The 24036-nt window shown below is 39.2% G+C and overlaps 1 protein-coding gene across 3 annotated transcripts in view; it reads right to left on the reverse strand.

Moving 5' to 3' along the window:
- The window catches only part of TNFAIP8 (TNF alpha induced protein 8), a 71899-nt gene continuing 47863 nt past the window's right edge, over positions 1 to 24036 (reverse strand). The window contains exons 1-2 of one of the 3 annotated variants that reach the window (XM_009484912.2): positions 22136 to 22168; positions 1 to 1793 (exon numbers count right to left, since the gene is read on the reverse strand). In XM_009484912.2, coding sequence (XP_009483187.2) covers positions 1228 to 1793; positions 22136 to 22166 — 597 coding nt within the window. In that variant the 5' untranslated portion in view covers positions 22167 to 22168 and the 3' untranslated portion in view covers positions 1 to 1227. Of the gene's footprint in view, positions 1794 to 4601; positions 4616 to 22135; positions 22169 to 24036 lie in introns of those variants that run through there. The other 2 variants (XM_075726341.1, XM_075726342.1) reach the window with 2 other exon arrangements.

The following is a 24036-nucleotide window of genomic DNA, read 5'->3' on the forward strand; positions in this document are numbered from 1 at the left end:
GACACAGCAAACAGCAAAAACACTGGCAATTAAATAAACAGCAAATTCTTTATATGCTTCCTAACAAAAAGTCTTCAGGTGTCTGAAATGTATTAACTTCATGATTTTAAGTACATTACAGTGTGTAGAAAGTCACATTTTTTTATCCCCAAGGGCAAGGTAGGGAGAAGGTGAGGGAGAAAAAGAAGGATGAAAGGTAGGAGGGGAGAAAAGAAGAAGAAAAAAAATTACTCAAGATGACGTTTTTCCATTAGTTAAATAGTATATAATGCAATGATAAAACTAATTTCTGTTTCTAGTTTCATTGTACACAAAGCAAATTGGCTTGGAATTTATTTTCAGATAATTAAGTTTTCTAAATTCACATCATCATACACATCAGTCTAGTGTATAAAATATACTGACTCACACCTTTTCAAAAAGAATTATGACCTGTTAGCAGGATTCTAAATATCTTAAGGAACTGCAGAGGTAAGTCACTGTGGTTTACCTTATCATATGCAAAGTTAAAATAATGTACCGCAAGTGTTTTCTAGGGAATACTTTTCCCCAGTTAGGCTATTTTACTGTAGCTTATTCCTCAAATTATCCCCATATAATCAAAGGAAGCAAGCATCTGTGCAGGTCTATAAGGATGTATACTTGGTAGCCTTGCAGACAGGAAGTTTTCGCCACTGAGCTGAAGATGAACAAGCCCGTTAAGACTCTACGTGACAGCATCACTGTTATTATTTAAAACTGAATGCTTCATAAGGGCAACACTAGGAAGCTGTGATCTGTGCAGAGAGCATAAAAGACTATAAATGAATGAAATACATATTTTTGTTACAAATAAGTCAAAGAAATTATAGAGTGTACCATCACCATTATAGCCTGTTACTAACATTACTGGACTCTGATAGTTTAGAAATAATTCTGTAAATGTAAGTAAGATTTGGATTGTCTGACAGCATGTTATTTTGGTTTGTTATCTATCTTGCAAGACTCTTACTCTACTTGGACTGTTCTGTTTTATTGCCTTTATCCAGTTGTTTCATGTGCAGTCTTTCTTCCAGATGGACTGTGAATAGCAACAGATAGCTCATAATAAGGAATCAATTTAATAAAAATATTTTGGAAGTATGTCGTAATGTAAAAAACCCTTTTTGCATGCTCCCTTATTCCTTCATAAATCAACAGTGTTCCATCTACAAATAATGCATAGGCAGTCAACCTTAATACAAGCACTTATATGTTCCCCTCATCTAGCATTTTGTTGACACCATCACAGAGTTTCTGCAAATGGAGTTTATAAGGTCCAAAGGGATTGTACAAGGCAGCCAAAAATTCACAATCAGAGAAGTGATCGAACACATTGTTGACACGTCCATGTGACTTTGCAGTTAGGTGACGCTGAATGATTTCATGAAGTAGCTCTCTACAATCATTTAACAGTTTGGACAAAAAATTCCTGTCAAAGGTATAATCCACCTGATGGAAACTGACCACGGTCTTAGCCAGCTGATGAACTTTCTTCTTGAATTTCTCCATCAATGCTATTTCATCCTGATTAAATTGGTTGTTCCTGTAGAGAATTGCCAATTTCAGGACTATTTTAATGAGGTTTTTGATTATTTTCTCTGCTTCCTTTTTGTTTTGTGTATATTCCTTTGTCACTCTGTAGAGCTCATCTAAAACATCACTGCTTGTATCATCGATCAGAGTAGTTGCTATTGATTTGGACACCATTTTTCCAAGGATCTTCTTCTGGGCCTGAATGGCCAGACTTTTGGAGTTGAAGACATCTGTGGCCACTGGAGGGAGAGAAAAAAAAAGTATGCAGTCAACACTTTGTAACAGACATACTACGGACAGTAAGTTGAGAAATATTTTCATAGAATCATAGAATCATTTAGGTTGGAAAAGACCTTTAAGATCATCCAGTCCAACCATTAACCCACACTACCAAGTCTACTCTAAGCCAATCAAGGGCAGACTAGGCTAAACCATATCCCGAAGTACCACATCTACCCGTTTTTTAAACACTTCCAGTGTTTTTTAAACACTTTCATGTCTATCCATTCATGTTAGTCCTACTAACTGCCACAAAAATAATGCAAACTTATGTATGTAGCTGACAGAATTCTCATCTTTCAATCCCTAAAACGCTGTTGTCTTTACGTTTACATTCTTATAGCCTCTTTTATTTTTGAGAAAACAGGGAATGAGGTAGAACTTGCTCAAAAATGGTTTAAAGTATCTTTCCATATATGGACTGATGGGATTTCAAATTGAGGCAATAAACCTGCTCTATTTGATCAGATGCGTCGTAAGACTGGTCTGATTCTCATATCCATAATGGAATCTGAAACCACGACTATCCCAATGTCATGACAATTACCACTGCTACTCAACTAGAGATAGTAATTCAGTGAATTGACTATTGCAAAACTTTTTCCTGCTTAGCATTTTACATAATCAGTGAATTCAGATCCCACACATGTATTACGTTTTTTTAATATACATATATAAAAAAATATAAAAAATATAAAACAAACACAAAAATCCTTTGTCAGCAAAACCTGGGATTCTCTGGGTGAAATCTGAAGATGCTAGTTTTCAGAAGGAAAGCAAGTATAGGTTAACACTTCTATGTCCTATACTTAATGCAGAAATAGCCAAAAATGAACAGTCTAGAGATTGCCATAATACTTGCTAGTATAACCTTATAAAGAGATCCTTCTGTGACCAATGAAATAAATCCTAGAACAGACGTCGACCTCCAAAACTATACTTGCCTGCACCGATATACCCAATGACTGCCTTGTACTTTCTTCAAACACTTAAATACCCCCAAAATTCTTTCAGAGACTCGTTTTGTGAAATGTTACTGCTCATATTCTGTTGCCAGTGACAAATACTTCCAGCACCTTCTCCACTAAGTCACTCATGAGTTCGTATTTCCAGGTTGAACAGTCTGGGGGATGACTGCCTTTACACTGCAGCTTTCCTGGACTCTCAGACAGGCTGAAGGAAAGCTTCACCTGTTTACATTTACTTCACATATGGAAGGTTTGCTTTGCAAACACAGGGCCTGGAAACTTTTTTTTCTTCTTTTAATGAAAACATAAACTCTGCAGATGCCAAACCGTAAGTCCCTGAATTTGGAAAAGGCTTCCTCTTACATGTTTGTAGTTGGGCAGCTGTGTGTGTTCAGATGCAGGGTGCCTCTGAGGTTCCAAAAAATAGAAAGAGCTTGTCCTTCAGGACATGTGAGACACAAATCTGTGGCTTTTTCTTCAACAGTACTTTTGAGAAACTTAGTCACAAGCTCCTTTTTTGTCATCTCGGAAACTTTTGAGCAAGTTTGTTTCTTAAGACATTCAGTGCATGCCTGTATTTTGTTTTGAAGTATGAAATGTTTGAGTGCATCTTTTTTAAGATCTTTACTACATGAGGACACTCAAAAACTGAAGAACCCACTGTTAACTATCTTGGGCAAAGCACTCAAGATCACAAGACAAACACATTTCCCAACCACAAAGATACAGGAAGACGTTAAAGATGCTAAGCAGTCAATCTGAACTGAAAATATTTGATTCACATTTTGTGTTTTTAAATATAAAAATGCAACTGCAACTACTCAAGTAAAACTAATCAAAGTATTTCAAAGGGTGGTCAAACACTAGAACTCAACAGCCAATGCTTTACAAAGATCTACAGGTGAACGGTAGCTTTTTTCTTCCAAAACAGGAATATCAATGGTTCTTTCGTATCTTTTATTTCTTAAAGCCTTCCAATTTACTAATTGCTCATGATGTCTTCTGACACTCCACAAAGATATATAGATGTTTGTACTAATAGCAGTCACTGTGTCAAAATATATTCCATAAATTTGCAGAGACACCCCGCCCCCAATACAATATATATGTATTTTAAAATGTTCTTTTCCAGGATGCTGTAGGTATTCTTATAAAATGCTAACAATATCACACAGAATGCTCTGCTGTAACTGAACAGAAATCCATACAACCTGCCTCCAGCAAGTGACACACTCCGGTATGGTTCTAACAATTTACACATCACAACCTGCAAAGTATCAATTTCAAGAAACTGAAAATATGGCAGTTTTCTAAAAATGTTACAGTTTTTCAACAAAAAAACCTCCTTACATTATGCAATTTAACATTTGACAAAGTGGAGCTTGATGTGTAATTACGACTGCTAAACAAAACAGGAATTGCTCACTCACAAAACGTATTAAATTCTTGAAGGCATTTCTCTAAAAACTGTCCAAGTTTTGGGACTGCCCAGCACGGCCTATTTTCTATGTACTTTGCAATACACCAGAAGCCAGCTTCATTTTCCCTGTGTTATTACATGGGTTCTAATTTAATTGCTAAATACGTAAATTTCATACTTCAGTATTTCAGTCAATCCAAAAAGGAACTTGTAAACTGTTTGTATTTTCTAATCAGTTTTTCCTCATTACCAATGGCAGAAAGACCTAAAATGTATTTCACAGTAAATTGCTTAAATAAAACTGAGTTTAAGCACTAAGATCATGGAGCTCCTTCAGACCGAACATACATACTTCCTTAAAAAACAGTAAAATTACTTACTCGTTGATCAAATGGAACTGGAATTGTTAAAGCTGACAGCAGAAAAAGAGGTAAAATGCCCGAGGTGAAGCCTGGCCTGAGGCTTATTCACTCCGCTAAATCCAGCGCACACTACCATGTGCTTTGAAACGCTGTCAGAAGCTATCACAGACTGAACGTGGGTTTTCCCCCCTCACCATAGCAGCAGCTCTTCTCGGCCACCTTTCTCTCCTGCCTGCAGCGCTTCATTTTGCTTTAGCACCTCAGAATGCAAAAATACATCGCAGTAGTTTCACTTCCGTGAAAAGAGAGCTGAAAGGAAATTGCACTGCTGAGGAAGCAGTGCAACACCAATAGCCGTTACTGCTAACTGGCAACTGAACAATTAGCAGAAAGGGAGGGAGAAGAAAGGTCCTGTGACTCTGAAGGGCAGGGTCAAGAAGTGTCGCGAAGACGTTAAAACATTAACCCGATATCTACAAATGCAGATACTCACGTGTATCAGAGGTGCTGGATTCACAGGGTGCTGGTGAGGGGCGGCCGCCGGCTGCACCCATCACCAGCCCCCGTTCCCAGCGTGAGGACAGCCGAGCATCCCCTTTCAAACCCCCGACTACAGATGCAAGCACCTAAAAATAAGCCTGTAAAACCACATTTAGAGTACTACTTAAAGCAGCCACATTTTCTTAGGTATTGTAGTCACCTTTTAAGAGCGATTACAGTAGCTGGCCAGGACGTATAGATCACACCTATTGTATTGACAGGTCCCATCCTTGCACTTCAAACTGAAATAGTGCCATTTCTCTGGTGGTCTGCAGTAGACCCAGAATTTTAGCAGGTAATCCCACTAATTTTAAGCATATCTCAGATAGTTTTTCCTCATGACTGCTCTTTATAGCTCCTATTTCTTTCCTGTGCAGTTTTACACTTCACTTTTTTTAAAAGTGTTTAATTGAAAAATACCCCTTTGAAATCAATGGGATGTCATTTTCTGTACAATCTATACAAATAAACATGATTATGTTCAGTAGAGCCATCCCTCTGCAGAGGAGAGCACTCCAAGGGGAAAGGCTTTCAGAGGAAATCCTGCCTCCATTCCTTTGAAATTCACAGGATCTTAGGGATAATGGGGACATCTGCAAAATCAAGCTGATGATTTAGAGGAGCAAAGACGTTGCTAGAGACTGCCTTCTGTGAAAATTGGGAGTTTATTAATTATGAAACTTCTTAATTTTTGCAGCCAGCAGTATGTATGTTTAACATTAGCATTTTGTGTGTTGAAGTCCATAAATATTGGACATGTAGCATTTTACCTTACACATGTTTTCCTTAAAACTGTGGGGGAAGTATAAGCTTTCAGTGAAAATTTAGAATTGTGGGTTAATAAACTCTCAGGAGACTGGTATAAAAGTGCAAGAAGGCTACTACTTCTGGCTGCGATGTTGACTTTTCCCTGACATGGAAGCTGGTACACCTCCCTCCGTACTGTGGCAAACGCCTATTACTAAATACCCCATTTCTCAACTCTGTTTAAACTTAAAACACAGAAGTATTTGGGGGGGGGGAAAAAAAGTTGAATCAGATGATTTCACTGCCTTAAATCAAGACAGAATGTTTTTTCCACAAGGTAACAGTCAATGGTAGATTCAACATCACTTGCAGTTGAGTGTATTCAATCTTATGTACATTGACAATGAATACTTGAGTCACTGAGCTTGTTGTAATAAAGGACCAGGAAAAAAGCATCCAGTAAAAACTTCCAGTGAACCACATCAAATTCCATGGGCAAGTCAAGAGTTGAGCTTTCTGACATGAGTTGCATTTCTAGCGCATGTATTCGGTACATTGATACAATAGTCCCAGTGGAAGAGAAAATGTGACTGTGAAGCCATTAACAACACCACTGCTGTGTGAGACCCAGTTTTCATTTTAGTGATTGGTATACCATGTACTGCACTAGTATGTGGTGAGCGCAAGGTCCAAAAATGACAGAGGGTTTTGGGCAAGGCACAAAGAACACTTATAAGGGATTAGGAGGAAAGAGACAGCACCGACTCAGCGCTTCAGGCAGCGTTTAAAAGACTGTATCACACAGCTTTGAGAAATGTGGCAACCAATTTCCTGCCAGGCATCCTGTGCGGACGAGTGTGTTTGCCTCTCTACAGACCGCAGGGGAGTACTACAGCTAAAAGCCCGTGCATGCTGTACGAATTGTGTGTTCAGTCAGACTCCCAGACTGAGAGAGCATCATTTCCCTGGAGGGAGGCAACTTGAAATCAAGTGGGATTGACAGCACGACGCCCTCCAAGTGTATGTGACCATGAGTCATGCACCTTGAAAATCATGAGATTGCCTAGATATCAAGGGATAAAAAAATTACTGAATTTTTAGTTTTTTCTTGTGCATTCTGCTTTCTGGGTGTTTACAGGGCTACACTTGTTTTAAGGAATGATACAGGCCAGAAACATTAAAAAAATAAATACACTGAGGCATATAAATATATGATTTCATGTATAAACACATGACTTCAGTAAGGTAAAGCTCCAATGCTGATAAACTGCAAGAGCTAGCATCAGTGAACGAACAAGTCCTGAAGTACAGAACAGGCAGGCAGAGAGTCATAAACATGTTACCAGGGCTGTAACAATTTTCACAATGTACTTATTATGTGATGATAAGATTAAAAAATGAGTGGTAGGACACAGACTATGAATTCTTCAGATATGAATACGGTAAGCTGATTTTTCTAGCTGCCACCATGATTTATAACTTCTTAATAACTATCTGAGTGAGTGAGTCATGGTTTCAAAGAACATTTTTTGGTGTTGGGTTTTTTTTTTTAAAAAAAACAGAACAGTCAGTGTTTTGATTCTTATCTAAGTGCTTCAAAGTTCCCTGGGTGAAAGGTGTGTTAAATTTAAACTTTTTAAAAGCACAGATAAAATCCTTGCAATGTAGAAATCATTCCAAAAATACAGAAGTCCCCAGATGGCCACTTCAGCATAGTGGCTGGTCTCTGCATTCGCAAAAGTTTGTTCACTTGTTGGCTCTTCAAAGGCTAATGAAAACTGAAGCCTGTACCAGACGTGCAAGACCAGACAGCGCTCTCACAGCTTGCGCTCTTCAACCTCAGACACTGGGACTGCAACTTCTAAGCTGGCTGATGGCAGGGATGAGGAGAGACCAGGGCAGCCACAAAGTTCATTGAGCAAAGGACTGCAACAGAGCAGATAGCTTGGGCAAGCACCATCAGGCAGTGGAAAACCCAGAGGGCAAACGGCTAAGTGCAGAAGGAGGAAAAAAAAAAAAAAAAAAAACCCCAACCACCCAAAAAACAAGGGTCCTATACAGTACTTATTTCTTCCACATACATCTCTACTTTTTTCATTCAGGTACACAAGGTCCTTATTTGAAGAGCAAATATTTTATTTGGCACCTTGTTTTTAAAAAGGGAGATTTATATATGAAGATGAATTTTAACTAGAAAACAGTTTAAACGAAAATTTTCAATGCATACAAAGCATTCGTTCATAAAGGTAAGTAACCTTTTCCTACAGTTCTCTTAATAGGTACAGTAAATTCTACTAAATTCTCACTCACCATAATCTTTACCAACTGAGCATACTATGAGAATGTTAGTTAGTCAAGCAGTGTGTACTAATTTTAACATTCACACTGGAAAACCTTCAAAAGAAAAAATACCCAATCTGAAGCCAAGCCTAATGCGTGGCAAATATTGCATGAGCAGGCTAACTGGATTTGGAAGTCAGCTCTGAGGCTGCAAGTCACTCTGAAGCAACAGTTAATCAAGCAATTTTGGAAAAAAATCTAGCTAATCAAGCTTTTTTTTGAAATATACAGCATGTCTAATCTGCATACTCATACTGAAAGTAAGCATTCAGCAGCAGGAACATGGGAAAGATAAAGGAAAAGCTAGCAAACACCATTGGGAACACCTTTTTTTGACTCAATGAAGTGCTGAAGAAGTCACTGTCAATAGGTTGGGCAAAATGCATATGATACTATTATATGCTTCCTGATTTTGCTATTTAATTCTAGCCTTAGTATATTAAATGCCCCAAATTTGACCAACAGCAAAAGATGACCCACTTTCTAGCTGCAAAACAAAAAACAAACCATGAAAAAACAGAAAACAAAATACTCTTTTGATCAAGAGGTGAGAAGAATTGCCAAAAAAAGTAGCTGGAGGTTAAGGCTGGGTAGTGTGGCAAGGAAAGATGCTATTTCCAACAAGAATGTATGTGCAGAGTTTTGCAGCCCCATGAGAGCAATCTGTGCCAACAAGTTATTCTGGTTCTACATGCCTGTGCTTCCCACAGCCACCCTGTGCATCACGTGATACATATACTGTAGCTGATTTATAAATTTAAAAAGCCTTCTTAAAAGCCCTTTCTCCTAGAGCCTCTGCATGTAGTTTAATTAACAGTGCAGCTTTAATAAGAAAAAAATAAATCAGATTAAGTTCTGATGACTACTCTTGGACAAGCATATTTTAAAATATGTTGGATATTAAACAGAGAAAATGACAGTGACAGAGGAGGGTCATGAACTTAATTTGGTATTTCACTCCTTTTCCACCATTTGTTATCCTTGCTGGAATGTAACAACAGGTGCTGTGGTATTAAACATGCAGCCTGTATATTTCAGCTGTTGGCCATTTCAGGGCTACATCAAGTTCCTCTGTATCTACCAGGTGTCCATGCACACTCACCAGTAATGCTGTGCAAATCTTTTAGTAGGAAATAAAGTGTATCTTAGGTCATTCCTTCTGATCAAGCAAATGCAACGCAGATACTGTATTTTCTTGTCCAGCCTTAGAAACATGTACCAAACTGCAGCAAGGCAGCAATGCCAAGCTCCCTAACCCAAGTGGCACTTCCGATAAAATAATCTGGCCATTACAGTTGGATGTTTTACCAAAAGTTGAAGTTTCAAAAGAGGTATCTAATTGCTCTTACAACCCTCCTGGCAAAAGGAATGTCTTCTCAGAAAAAAAACTTAGCTGTAGGCATAGACCTAGAGTATAACAGAAGAGCTTCTGGCTTGAATGCAGAAGGAAAAGAGAGACCAGCAGCCCTGGGAAGCTTTGAATGCATTGGAGAGACCTAAATTTGACATGGGGGCAGGCAGGGAAGTTAAGAGGAAGTTTAAGAAACACGTGGCAAAAATACAATAAACTGGAAGGTCGAGACAAGATGGCAATCTGGCATGAGAGGGACAGGGAACTCAATTACAAGGACAAGGTAGCAACGTGGCTGTCAAAATGCAAAAGGACATATATTTCGAATACCATATAAAGAAAGCCGCAACAGAGGCTTCAGAGAGTTCCAATGACAGAAAGGTTTGTGAGTGATCTTACAATAGCTTTGAAAGTAGTTAATAATGTTTTTCTTGTATTTCTGGTTCTGGTTCTCTGTTCTTCTCAATGTCAATCCATACGCCACCCTGTCTGTTTCTTGCAGACAGGACAGGAGTCTCTGAATATCTCTCTTTCAGTGTAACGTTGAGAAGGCTGGATTGCTAGCTTGCACTTTGTTTATATATATTACTCTTCTATCTTCCACTGGTTGCCTTGAGAAACTAAGTGACACCTGCCTCACACACACACACACACATAATCTGATCTCTGTCTTTCCCTTTCTAAAGAAACTTGTGAGGCACTGAGGATTGCCACAGCTACAGGCCAGATACAGAAAAAAGCCCAGTAGTGATTCCCAAGGCACTCACTTCTCAGGTGTCTAGTTAGTATATCCTTTTTTCAATATCAACGTTGAAATGCAGATTATAGAACACAAGGAAATATGCCATCTAAGAATTTTCCTTATCAAATACTGGCTGTTTGTTAGGCCAGGGATACTAGCGACACCCTTCACCTCTTTTGCAGTTTTTAATTTTTCACTTCCTGTCTTCCTGTTTTATACACGAAGGATAAGTTTTCTGTCATTAAATGCATGGCTGTACATAGAATATATGCTTTGTCTACTCTTTTGCACCAATCATTCATGGTATCTGTGATTATGGAGGACTACACTTGGTGGCCATAGAGGTCTTTTCCATTGCCACCGCTAACATGCAATGGCATTCCCTTACTTTCCTCTTCCACAAGGAGCAAAATAAACCAACCCCTCAGTTTTAATTTTTTCTCCCAATACTTAGTAGCTACAGCCTGTTCCCTCTATACATATATACATACTACAACTACCAGGACTGTCATCCAAACTTCCAGCCATGAAATCAATGGTTGAGAGTATTTTATCTCCTTCATTCCGTTACTCCCTTGCAGTCAGTTCAGAACAGGCTCCCCATGACCCAAATGCACAGTCTGTCTTTTGGAGGCTTTGCTTTGACTCCTGTTTGTTTCCACTTGGTTTGCTTTATTCCTGGCATCTCCAATTCAAAACCAATGCTCAAAACAGCTCAAAAAGTACACAAAGTATACATAACACAAGAGTGTTATACATTAACACTTACTGGAAAAAAATAAAACGACCTTTGAGATATTTGCCTTAACAGCACCTAAACTCTCAAGCATAAACTGACTGTCAAAACACAGGTCCACCTCCCCACACATCTTAAGAGTTTGGTTTTGCTTTCTTTAATGTCATTAAATCCTAGTAGAATATAAAGCATAAGAGAAAAATCAGGTCTTTATAATACTGTTAGCAAGTTGTTCCTTCTGCAAAATTAAATCTTCTGGCTAAACATCATGTGTGTGACACTGTCATTTTCTTTTATGTCAGGAAGCAGTATTATTTGGGTACCAAACTTTGATACCTAGCAAAGCACTAGCGATCCTATCTATTTTTAAATGTTGCAAATATATTTACTGACTAAAACTAGACAGTCTCCAGAGATCCCTTTCAGCCTCAACTGTTCTGTGATTCTGTAAAACCTGCATCTATCTTGTAGTTCACTCCTCAGGGCAAGGCGTAGGAGGCTGAGTGCACTGTTTTTTACAGCTGTTACTTTGCACTGGCATCAAATGTTATTTTTAAGTAGGCAATGAACAGCACTGATCACCTATGAAGAGATATCCACCAGGAAAGGTTATTGTAGGTTGAGATTTTCAGGATTATTACCCAAAAAGAAGGAGGGACTGCAAATTTGAACCTGGAGAAGGAAAGGCCTCAAGTGGTGAAAATAAACACCAGCAATCTAGATTTCAAATTAGTTCGATTACATTTTTGCACTGAAATAAAAATGTCAACAGTTTCTCTTCACCTCACCGTGATGCTGCGACCCTCTCCTCCCATACTGCACGGCATTACCTAACAAGCCACAACAAACTGCTCAACATCTAAATCCACTGTAATTTACCTCTCTTTCAGTTGATTATAATACCAACCGTATGTTCAAAGAACGTTAGTTTAAACATACATCCAGGACAGTGGGTCTTGCATCACAGATTCCTAAATCTGTCATCTCCAGCATGGAGGACAAGGCTGTGAGCTTGGTGAAGACATCTTAGCACAGATGCAGACACCAGAGCTAAGCTATATTCTTACCCCTTCCTGAAGTATCTACTATTTCTGTTCACAGCTGCTCAAATTCATGATTCATTGTTTCAAGTTCTTTGTTAGTTTCTGAAGTAAAGTCTAAGTCACTATTTCTCAGTGAATATTTTTAATAAAAATATCTTTAAATGAACAGAAACTTTAATTCATTTTCTCTTTTGCAAGTAGGCAGAAAGAGCCCTTGGAATCAATAGCTGACATATTCACCAGTGTGAATATTTCAAAAATCAGATTTCAAAAAACAGATCTCATGAAAACTTTAAGTTTATAAGCAATGGAATTTCTGCATTTTTCAAAGTCAAAGTTTCCTACACACCTCGATGAAGTTAATTAAGTGGAAGCTTGTCTGTGCACGCACTGATTCAGTGCTTTATTAATTCCTGTATAAAATGAAACGTAAACATTTTGAGATCAAGGCTTGAGGGTATCACATTCTTAGAGATCCACTAAAATCAGGTGAGCTACCAATGCCTTAGAGAAACCTGCAAGTACTTACCTTCATAAATACGTAAAATACATCTCAGAATATGTCCCTGGATTTCAAATCACAAACTTTCAAGGATAAATGCTCTCAAATAAATGAAATGCTAACTCCCGCTTTACTACAATTTATTCTCATTACTGTAAACTGCCAGCAGACACCCCAACATTTGTATACTGTATATCAAACTGAAATGTAGGTTTCCCCTATTACTATGCAAAACAGACTCTTTGATCTTTCATTACTAATCTGTATAGTTACAAATATTGATACTGACTTCAGCAAAAGGCAGGGAAAAAGAAATTAGTTTATACAGTGTGTATTCAATCCTCTGCATTGCTTCTGCTGAAACAGATCTGTGGTGAAGATTTTAGATCCCAAGTTCCCCAGACTGAATCCACCATGCCATGCAGCAGTGCAGGCTCTCCACTTCTTATTGCTAGCCAATCAAAAACCAGAAATGAACCGCAAAACAGAACTGTGACAGGGAATCGACTGCAGAAACTGAACCAAGCCACACCCCAACCCAGGCAGGGATTCTTGTGAAAAAACCCAAAACTCATGGGAAAACATCCCAGAAGGATGAATGTAGAATCAAACTCTCAAAGGACAGGTTTCCAGGTTCTCTCCTCCTCACTCAAAACAAGGCTGTGCCCAGCTGACAGCAGATTTAAGGCTTGTGCTTTTGCTGACATTATGGTTAAAGGAACCAAGCTGCTAGCAGTTGCGTCTGCGTTGCTAATCCCACTATGTACCCTGTTCAATAGTCACAATTTAATGATTTAATGGTTGGACTGGATGATCTTAAAGGTCTTTTCCAACCTAAACGATTCTATGATGGACATGTGTCCACAAAAGAAAAAGTGTACACCTACCATTAAAAAACAAAAGTACCTTGGCAAATCTACTGATGCAGACAGAGAAAACATGAAAATATGTAACTTCCAGATTTCCCGCAGTACACACAAAAAAAAGTTAATAATACGTATAAGACTAACATTCAGATTGGTGCTATTTATTATTGCAGAAACAGTCAGTTTAAGTACTCAAATTTCTTACAAAGTTATATACAACAACTGTGACTATTAACAGTACTACTACTGGATACTGCTGGATCTATTAAGCATCTACCCAATAAGCAAACTTGAAAAATTAATCCTTAAACATGAAAAAAGAGTCATTTTGGCTTTAAAGCCATTATGAAATAGATGAAACTATTTTTAGCCTACTACTTCTTCTATTGAGTGTGATGTACGGAAAAAGAAAAACAGAAGTTGTTTCATAAAGTAGCATAAAAATCAGTGGCTCTTCCACACCTCTTGATAAAATGCTCTCCTCTTACCACATTGTGTAATCAAATTGCAACAAAAAATCAGTCCAGAAAGTTGAAATAACACCCGAAATTTAGTTTTCATTTGCTTTATTTATTACCCAAATGTGTTTTTAGACACTCTAAACATCTGAGGAGAGAGGGGGGAGGGGAAGTAACGTGCTTCTCAAAAAGCAGTATTTAAAAACCGTTAACAGAAGATTTGACCAAATGATAAATCGTTACTGATGAAAGGAACGATGTGTGCTTTTGAATAAAAGTTACAACTTACAATTAGTATTTCAGTCTTGCATTTTCCTTATGTTATCCCTGGCACATGTATTACAAAACACTCATTATTATTCTTAGAAAACGTTCATTTAGCCTGTTGCTACACCTGGAAATATACTGATAAAGAATACAACCTTTCCAAATGTAGGTGCAAGGCCCTTCCCTTACGCAGATACTTCTTTTGATTCTCCAGAGATTCACTGACTTTTGCTCCCTGATCTCTAACCTCTGGCTCATTTATGACAGTGCATAGTTCGCAAATTCCTCAAAGAATATAACCCGAGGGTCTAAGAAGTACTATAATATAGCAAATGCTATCATCAACAGATAAATGGAAGGAAGAAGGGGAAACTAAGTCTTTGGTACAACAATCAATTCTCTAAGATGGAAAAGACTGGTAGAATTTGAAAACAAAGTACTATCTTCCCATATGTGGAGTACTGTGTCCAGTTTTGGGCTCCTCAATCTCTCTCCAAAGAAGTTGCTGACAAACTGAAGCAAGTCCAGCAGATAGCCACCAAGATGGTTAGGGAGCTGGAGCGCATGATACAGAGGACAGGATGAGAGCGCTAGGTTTGTTCACATTGAAGACTAATAGTGGAACTAAGCAATACATCTAACGTTACTGAATATAGAGAAGACAGAGACTGGCTCTTTTTGAGGATACACAGCAAAAGAGCAAGGGGCAACAGACACAAGAGCAGCAAGGGCAATTCTCATTAGGAATGACCACCTTCATAGCAAGGGTGGTGAAATATTGGAGTATGCTGACAGAGAAGTTGTGGGACCACCACTCTTGAAGACACTATCAACTTGACTGGAAAAAGCGTAAGCAACCTCATCTAACTTTGAATTCGGATCCAACTTCAAAGCTGGCTCTGCCTGGAGGCGAAGGTTGTGCCCAATGACCTCCAGAAGTTCCCTGCAGCCTCAGTTAATCTATGCTTCTCTCTATCAACCAGATAGCTCAAAGGACTGTATCTTATTTGAAATTAAACATGCGGGTCTTGCAGTTCACTGTGGATTACAGATGTCATCCAAATGGATGGATGGAGAGCTGGAGAGGTGGGCCTGTGCAAACCTCATGAGATTCAACAAGGCCAAGTGCAACCCCCAATATCAATACAGGCTGGGGTATGAAGGGATTGAGAGCAGCCCTGCGGAGAAGGACTTGGGGGTACTGGTAGATGAAAAGCTGGACATGAGCCGGCAATGTGTGCTTGCAGCCCAGAAAGCCAACCGTGTCCTGGGCTGCATCCAAAGAAGCGTGGCCAGCAGGTCGAGGGAGGTGATTCTGCCCCTCTACTCTGCTCTGGTGAGACCTCACCTGGAGCACTGCGTCCAGCTCTGGAGCCCTTAGCACAAGAAGGACACGGACCTGCTGGAGCGGGTCCAGAAGAGGGACACAAAAATGATCCGAGGGCTGGAGCACCTCTCCTACGTGGACAGGCTGAGGGAGTTGGGGTTGTTCAGCCTGGAGAAGAGAAGGCTGTGGGGAGACCTTGTTGTGGCCTTTCAGTACTTAAAGGGGGCCTATAGGAAGGATGGGGAGAATCTTTTTAGCAATGCCTGTTGTGACAAGACAAGGAATAATGGATTTAAACTAAAGAAGAATAGATTTAGACTGGATATAAGGAAGACATTTTTTACAATGAGGGTGGTGAAGCACTGGAATGCGTTGCCCAGAGAGGTAGTGGAGGCCCCATCCCTAGACACATTCAAGGTCAGGTTGGACGGGGCTCTGAGCAACCTGATGGGGTTAAAGCTGTCCCTGCTCATTGCAGGGGCATTGGGCTAGATGACCTCTAAAGGTCCCTTCCAACCCAAAGCATTCTATGATTGAAAAGATTTGATTGCATAATTATATTAATGGAATTTTCTCAAAGCAATCTAGTATTCAACCCAACAATCACAGCTAAATGATTAACACATTAAGAGTTTCAGTGATTCTCTGAAGTAACCTACCAGCTATGGCTAGTGCTTATCCCATGGCCTCTGATCAAATTACTACCTACCTTCCTCATCTGCTCCAACTGCACAAAGGAGAGATTGCTAAATACATGGGGTATGAAGTGTTCTGCAGAAGACAACTACTCCATATGTGCTTCCAAACGTGGTATATAATAAAAAACACCAGCTCAAACCATTCAATTCTGAGCCTGCAGAAGAACCAACGAGAGTCACCACCTAATCCATTCACAGATAGGTTATCTTAAAGGTTACCCTGATTTGGCCAGGGGAATAAAATGAATCATTCTTTCAATTTTTGAGGGCAGAGATGCAGAGCTACTTCCAGAGGATTATGGTTTAACAGCCTTAAGTCAGTGCTCTTACTGAAAGATTCAAATGCCCACATCTAGATGGAGCTGCAGCAGCTGTACTACAAACCACAGCAGTTGTATTCCTGTCCTCAAAGCCCTTTATTTGTTTCCTGTATCTTGCTTCATTAAATGTACAATCCTCCAAACTACATTAAAAAAATCTAGTAGTTCTGACTTGCCTGTGTACTGCGGTCTTATATCCTCCAAGTTTTCCATTGCTCCTTCTTCATTAGGTGTTAGATTCTTGCTTTTCCTCCCACCCCCGCTATTTGCGCCTCTGGCAATGCTTTCCCTAGTATATGCGATACAATATTACAGTGTCCGATTAGTAATAATCCTTGCTTTCTGATTTTTCATAAGCTTATTTCCTTTTTTCATTCTTTCCTGTACTAAAATTACGTATTTTGCCTCTAGCTTGTCCTATTAATCTTGAATTCTAACAGTCTGCAGCAGGGATTACATGAAAATGCCAAATTGTTAAGCATTGCTCTGATTTATAGAGCTGCGTACATGATATGTATGACCCCAGCAATCTTTTAATTCTCTTCATCAGCAGTAGGCAAGTTATCTGCAGAATAAAAAAAATACTCAAACTGACTAATCTAGACCTCTGACACATCCATCAGGGCCAGATGATTCTTCCTGCTCCTGAACTGAAGTTTTCAGACTACTCTCAACAAAAAGCCTGTTTCACTGGCCTTAATGTTTTATGGATATTGTTGTTTTGACAAGGGAGCGTAGGCGAAGAGCAGGTGAAACAAAGGAAGCCCATGCTTTGTAGTCTTTGGGGTGAGAGCAGAAGGTGGGTCTAATATGTGGGGGTAAGTACTAATTGTCTGTGCTGCTTCCCTGTGGCTTCATATGGAAAAATGAGCTCCACAAAAGAGAAGGGGATGATCTCTAACTTTGGCAGCTGTCAAAGTTACCACAATTCACACAAAACCATTCAGATTTGGGTCCAAAAGTAGACAAGAGACATTGCATTTCTGTTTAATCTCATGGTTTTCAAGCAGTTTATTCTAATTACAGAATCATAGAATCATTTATGTTGGAAAAGACCTTTAAGATCATATCAAGTCCAACCGTAAACCTAACACTGCCAAGTCCCACTAAACCTTGTCCCTACATGCCACGTCTACACATCTTTTAAATACCTCCAGGGATGGTGACTCAACCACTTCACTGGGCAGCCTGTTCCAGTGCTTGATAACCCTTTCAGTGAAGAAATTTTTCCTAATACACAATCTAAACCTCCCCTGGCACAACCTGAAGCTGTTCCCTCTCGCCCTATTACTGGCTACTTAGGAAAAGAGACCGACACCCACCTCAGTCTGCAACTTCAAAAGTTAACATGAAATGGGACTGTTGTATAGTCCAACATGTACAGCTGGGTACATGTTGCATTTATGTATGGATAACATTGTACTTGCACAGATGTCCCCATCTGCTGTCATAAAAGCATAAAATGTTCTAACAAATGCTGGGTTTAGAGACAGTGGCATACATTACAGACTCCCATCGATGTTTTGGATGGAATAAGTGGCCTGCAGGAACACAAGAACAGACAATTTGTTACCTAAATGAGCATGATTCTACCCTGGAAAACTTTCACATAAATGAGAGGTAACTGTACAATGTCAAAGCAAATCCATGACTACTTACAGGAGGGAGTACTGACGTCTCAAAACAGTGAGTGCTCTGTGATTTTATAACTCCTATGTCTCTGTTCTGAGCTCTAAAAGGAACAAAACAGGTGAGCTCGTTCCTCAGTAATCTCATTTGGATTAAAAAATGCTAACTGTGTCTAAAAAAGCTCTGAGCACTTGTAGGAATGTAGAGAAATCTCTCTCCCATGACACGTGGTACTTAAAACTAAGTTATGATAAAGGTGCAATGCACTCTCTCACTGCTTCTGAGTTTGTAGCACAGCATCCATCATTTCATAGGCTACCAATTACATTCACTCTGATATCTGTTATTATTTTACTCTTCCTTTGAGACATTAGATTTATCTCCTGTTTTCTAAATATACAACATAAAACCTGTAGAATGAAGCTGAAGTTTTCTGAAGCTTTACATAAATTTCTATTTCATTCTATTGAAGAAATACTATGCAAGGAATCCATTAACACCACAATAATTTTAACCAGTACTGGCATGTATTTAAGAAGGTGTATTCATGAGGCCTATTTTTAATATGACAGCATTAAGAACATTTTCTTCAGATTGCAGAAAGGAGTTAAGTCAAGTAACAGCCTGAAAACATATGTTACCTTCCTTGGTACATGACATGCCACCATGCAACACCAGATTGAAATTATGCCATGCAGTTAAATGCTATAATCTTTTTCTTGACTTTACCATGCTCTTTGTTTCATCTAGGACAAAAGTAACTACAAGAAAATGTGCCAGGGTGATTTATATCATCACAGTTGTTGGAATCTATAAATGCAATACAGATTGATACACACACCAACAAACACACGTATTTACCACAGCATTGTGGTATACAGATGAATACAAAGATTGTTCTAATGTTACTAAGCAGTATGACAGGAGAAAAAAAAAAACTGGTTTGTGTTACCATTCTAATATGGACCATGCAGAGATCAAAGGCAGAAGCTGAAAAGCCCAGAAACACTGCTATATACCCCATATCCAGCAATTAGTACAAAATACAGTGAAGTAATTATTGTCTTCTAGTAATGTCTTTTTAGTTCCAGTTCCTGCTAAAAACTTAAGATTTGACTTGAGGTCAAAGACTCTACCTTTACTGAATTAATTATAAAAAAGAAAAGCTTCAGGAGATAGTAATTCAAAATTTACCTGGACTTTGGGTTTCACTGTAACACTGGGTATAGTTAATTTTTACAGTAGTAAAACCTATGATCCTGTTATGCAGATTTTAAAAAATAATCCATATTAACCAATTAAATTCACTTTTACAGACATCCCAGTGTTTCCCAAATACTGCGATTCACTTGTATAAAGTAGCTGGAAGTGAAGTATTGCTCACTTCAGCATCAGATCACTGTCAGAACATACACAATGTTCGATGCGATTATCCTTTCCATTCAGGCTGACCTTCCAACACGTGGTCTGAGAGTCACGCCTGAAAGCTGCAACTGTATTTCAGGGCTCCTTGTGTATCCCTTCACTCGCTCCTGGCCAGTGATGCTTCCCTGGCCACCTGAGCATCTCTGCTTTAAGAAAACCAGAAAAGTTCCGCCTTTGCTTATAAACAACCTTAAAATAACATTTTTCCTGTAGTTTTCTCCTCCTTTTACTTTTTAGTATGTAGCAGATTAACCACTATGCTTTCATCACTAGCTTTGGCCTTGAAACGTACAGAATTTCTGAAAATAACTACTTCATAATTGTCCAAATGTACCCTCTACCCCTTCCATAATCTGTCACAGACCTTTACCTACTAATTCCCTGTCTGGGCCTTGTAATTTTTGGGCAAGTCAGAGAGTGACATTCAGTCTTGCACCTAAAGGAAAAATCAACCATCCCCACTTTGGTAAACCACTTAAAAGATTATATATCCTCAGTGTCAAAAGTGTGAGCCCCAAATTAAATTTGAGTTTGTGAAGTATAGATTTTCTTTACGCAAAAAGCACAGTTTCTTGATGAAACAAAGCTCGTTAGTTGAAAGACTCTAAATGCCTGTTTCATGCCACATACACTGGACCACTACAAATCCACAGGTATTTCACTATTATTTTTCAGTATTTTGCTCAGTGATCTTTCATGTCATGTTCAATCAGACTAGGCAAAGCAGTGTGAAAGTGGTAGTTCTACATATTCACCTGTTAATCCCAGTTTTTAGTCACATACACACTAAACCCCTTTTCTCATGCATCTTCTAAATTATTCCTTTACAGATGGGAGTATATTACCAGGAATACATTTACAGACCAACTGAAAAACCTTCTTAGTGATATCTGTACCTCATCTTCCTACAATGGCTATTGTTTTTATTTTCCATTCTAACCTACTAAAATCACAGGACAGCAAAACCCAAATAATTTCCCAGCTAAAAATAACTAACCAAAAAGCTACCTTTTCTTTCCTGTCTCAGCCACCTGCTCCAAATGCTTTTTTCAGCATGAAAATCCTGGCATCACAAATTGTTTCAAAAGAAATGCACAGAAAGGCGGAAGTATTTTCAGAGGACTTTAAGCATCTGAGTCATCTAAGAAAGTAAGAGGTTTCTTTAAACAAGAAAATTTACATTTCAAATATAGCCAACTTGGTAAAATTGTCTGGAGCTTCCTGTATGTAACCTAGAGGATCTTTCATGCTATGTCATGGAAGCTGATCTCTCCTGCTGTAAAACTGAGGGAGAATGCTCACATTCTTAATTCACATATTCTCTTTTTCAAACAGTTTCTATAGAGAAATATTTTGTTTCAGTTCTGCTTTTCAATAAATCTGTCCTACAGAATCGTCTTTGGAAAAAAAAAAAAAAAGCTGTCTTTTAGTTCCTCTGTTCATTTGATGAGAGGAAAGAAGAAAAAGAAAGCAGAGAGCATTGTTGTAATTCTTTATCAAAACACAGGCTATCATGCTTCATTACTAACCAGGTTCTATCAGCATTATTAGCATTAAGTTTTATTCAGTCCAAGCTGACTCTTCTGCAAATGAACAAAACTGTTTTACCAACTAAGCAGACAGAGGTCCCTAGTAATGTTATTCTTGAAGTGGGGGAAGTTGTAGAGTGTGAGGGGAAAACCATCCGAAATATTCTGAAAATTTCTTGGTTTCACTAAATACAAAATGCTTAGGTTGCTCTACTGCTTGCCTATCTGTTGTGTTTTTTTAGTTATTTTTCTGAGCCATACTGGATCTCTGTAAGTTTGAATCTCCCTAAGGACTATTTGTAACCATGAGACATCGATTCTGTTCTAAGAAATCCAGTGTATAACCCCACTACTGCCCTGTTCCCTCTTCTGTATAAATGCTCTTTTGTATATAGGCACTTTCAGGAAATTGCCCTCCTCCTCCCCCACTTGCTCCCTACTGTCCTACTCTAGCTCGCACCCCCTCCCAATCAACACTAGTGAATAACTGTATTTTTGTTGGAGCACTTCCAGCTCCTCCACACCTCCCACTCTAGAAGCAGTAAATGAAACCCTGTAGCTTTGGCACACTCCTCTGAGCTTTAACACATGCACACGCGTGCATGCACACTGACTCGGACAGGGAAGTAAGCGGCATCAAGCTTATTCCCAAAATAATGGCCTTTCACTTCTCCCACATGCAACTTCCTCTTCTGCTGAAAAATACAGTGCTTCCAAATTAAAAAAACCTTCCTCTTTCAATATTCTGCTACCAGTGTTTTGAAATACCGTTTCTTCCACTTACCAGTATTTCACATGCAAGTAAATTACCAGTGCCGAGACAGATAAATATCCCTGGGTGCCACATTTTGGTCATTTCATATCCAGAGAAATCGGCAGAACTTCGGATGATTTTGCCAAGGCATTTTCCCCTCCCCTTTGAATACCCGAAAGCTAAAGCGCACAGGAACTCTCCTCCTCACTCACAAAAGCGACGCTGGCAACGCGAGCATGCACGTTTCCTCTCCTCTGAAAAGAGTTAAAAAACCGTACCTTCCTTGGGTTCATCAGCCTCCGAACTCATGGTGTCAGCACAAGGCACCGGGGACCAGATTACAGCTGACGTGCGCACTGAGAAGCAGCCGCAAGTCAACTTCTCAAAAAAAAAAAAAAAAAAGAAAAAAAAAAAAAGGTGGGGGGTGGAGGGGAGAGACAGAGGGTTGGGATTTTAAGGGGAAAAGTCTACGAATTCAGCAAATCACAACTAAGCTACTTGAAAAGGATCCCGCCCCTTTCTCAGCTGCACACCAGCGACTGTCTGGAAAAGCAGCACCTTCACAGAAACCCTCATTTTACTCACCAGCAGTCGCCGTTTATGCATTTTATTCTCCCACTCTGTAGGAAGGGTGGAGTTTCACTTGTTGCAGCTTGCCAACGTGGTATGAGAAAGCAAGCATGGGAGGCCAAAAAAGCCCTGAGCACGGAGCAGTGTCTGATTGCGGTAACTGACAATCAGATTGGGGCTCTCTTAACTTGCAGGAAAATCTAATTTAAATCATTATTTTTTAAGCCTAAATTGTATGTTTCAACACTGGTTACTATCTGGAATTAGTTCTGTAGCCTCTGCAATTACACTGACTAATACAGGATGACTAAATACATGCTTAAAGGATGAGAAACAGCACTTTTCTTTCAGGTAGTTTAGACTAATTACTTATTCTTTCACTCACGCTCAGTGCGTGGTGCCATCTACCCTGAAAAGAACAATTCACCTCTCCTTCTTGGAAAAAACTATCTGATTTCTTTGTGCTACAGACCCTCTGCATCCTAGAAAAGATCATTATTTTTAACTATTACATAACATTGTTCTACAGCACAGCAAGAGAACAGGGGTCTTTTGCAGCCACCCCCCAACTTGCAATGCATCATACACGCCTTCAGAGCAAAATCAGGGGAAATTACTTGGAAGCCTATTTTTCCAATTGGCACAGCCTCCAGTAAAATCACCGTCAAAAGGAACTGTCTTTTCCTACTTACTCATTTAATGTATTTTTAGCACAGCGAACAGGACAAAAACTCAGTGGAAGCGTGACTGCTCAGACAAAAGGAAAGGCGTGATCTCTCAGGAGAACTCCTGATGGAGCTGCCAGCTCTGACATGCAACCAAATTCCTACCTACCTCCCCCTCACAGGGTTAATTGCGCATGCCTGAAGGGTTGTCAGGGTCTTCATGGAAGTAACACTATTAACAGTTAGTGACTGTGTTACTGGAGTCAAGTAAAAATAAGTGTATTTCAAGATGAAGTCAGAAAGCACCAAAGCTGTCAGCTGCACAAAATTTGGGCACACAGGCAAAAAGAAAAAAAATAAGCATTTCAGATTGTAACATTCAGCTATATTCACTGAAATTTATGGGAAGACTCTAAGTAGGTAGGATGGTCTTATAAGTAAAAGGTAGAGAGTCAAAGAAGGGTGGTATGAATTCTTCAGCCATGGCAAAGTTGCTTTGGGGACTGGGGTAAATAATACTTCAGCATGTGAGCAGCTTTTGTCCTGTTTTGAGTGATTTTATTCATGATAAGGGTTGTCCTTTGCCAGGTACTTCTCCCATTCCTAAGACAGACAGATCTCATTTTAGTTAAAGGCTCTTGGTGACACTGGCAATTTTTTACTTTGCAATACGCACAACTCCACGGGTCCCATAAGGACACTCCTTGAGAACCTACCTGTCTTCTTGTTCTGGTTTCGGCTGGGATAGAGTTAATTTTCTTCCTAGTAGCTGCCATAGTGCTGTGTTTTGGATTTAGGATGAGAAGAATGCTGATAACACACTGATGGTTTAGTTGTTGCTAAGTACTGCTTATGCTAGTCAAGGACTGTTCAGCTTCCCATGCTCTGCCAGGTGCACAAGAAACTGGGAGGGGGCACAGCCAGAATAGTTGATCCAAAGTGAC

This window comes from Pelecanus crispus, chromosome Z, assembly GCF_030463565.1.
Source record: "Pelecanus crispus isolate bPelCri1 chromosome Z, bPelCri1.pri, whole genome shotgun sequence".
Classification (NCBI taxonomy): domain Eukaryota; kingdom Metazoa; phylum Chordata; class Aves; order Pelecaniformes; family Pelecanidae; genus Pelecanus; species Pelecanus crispus.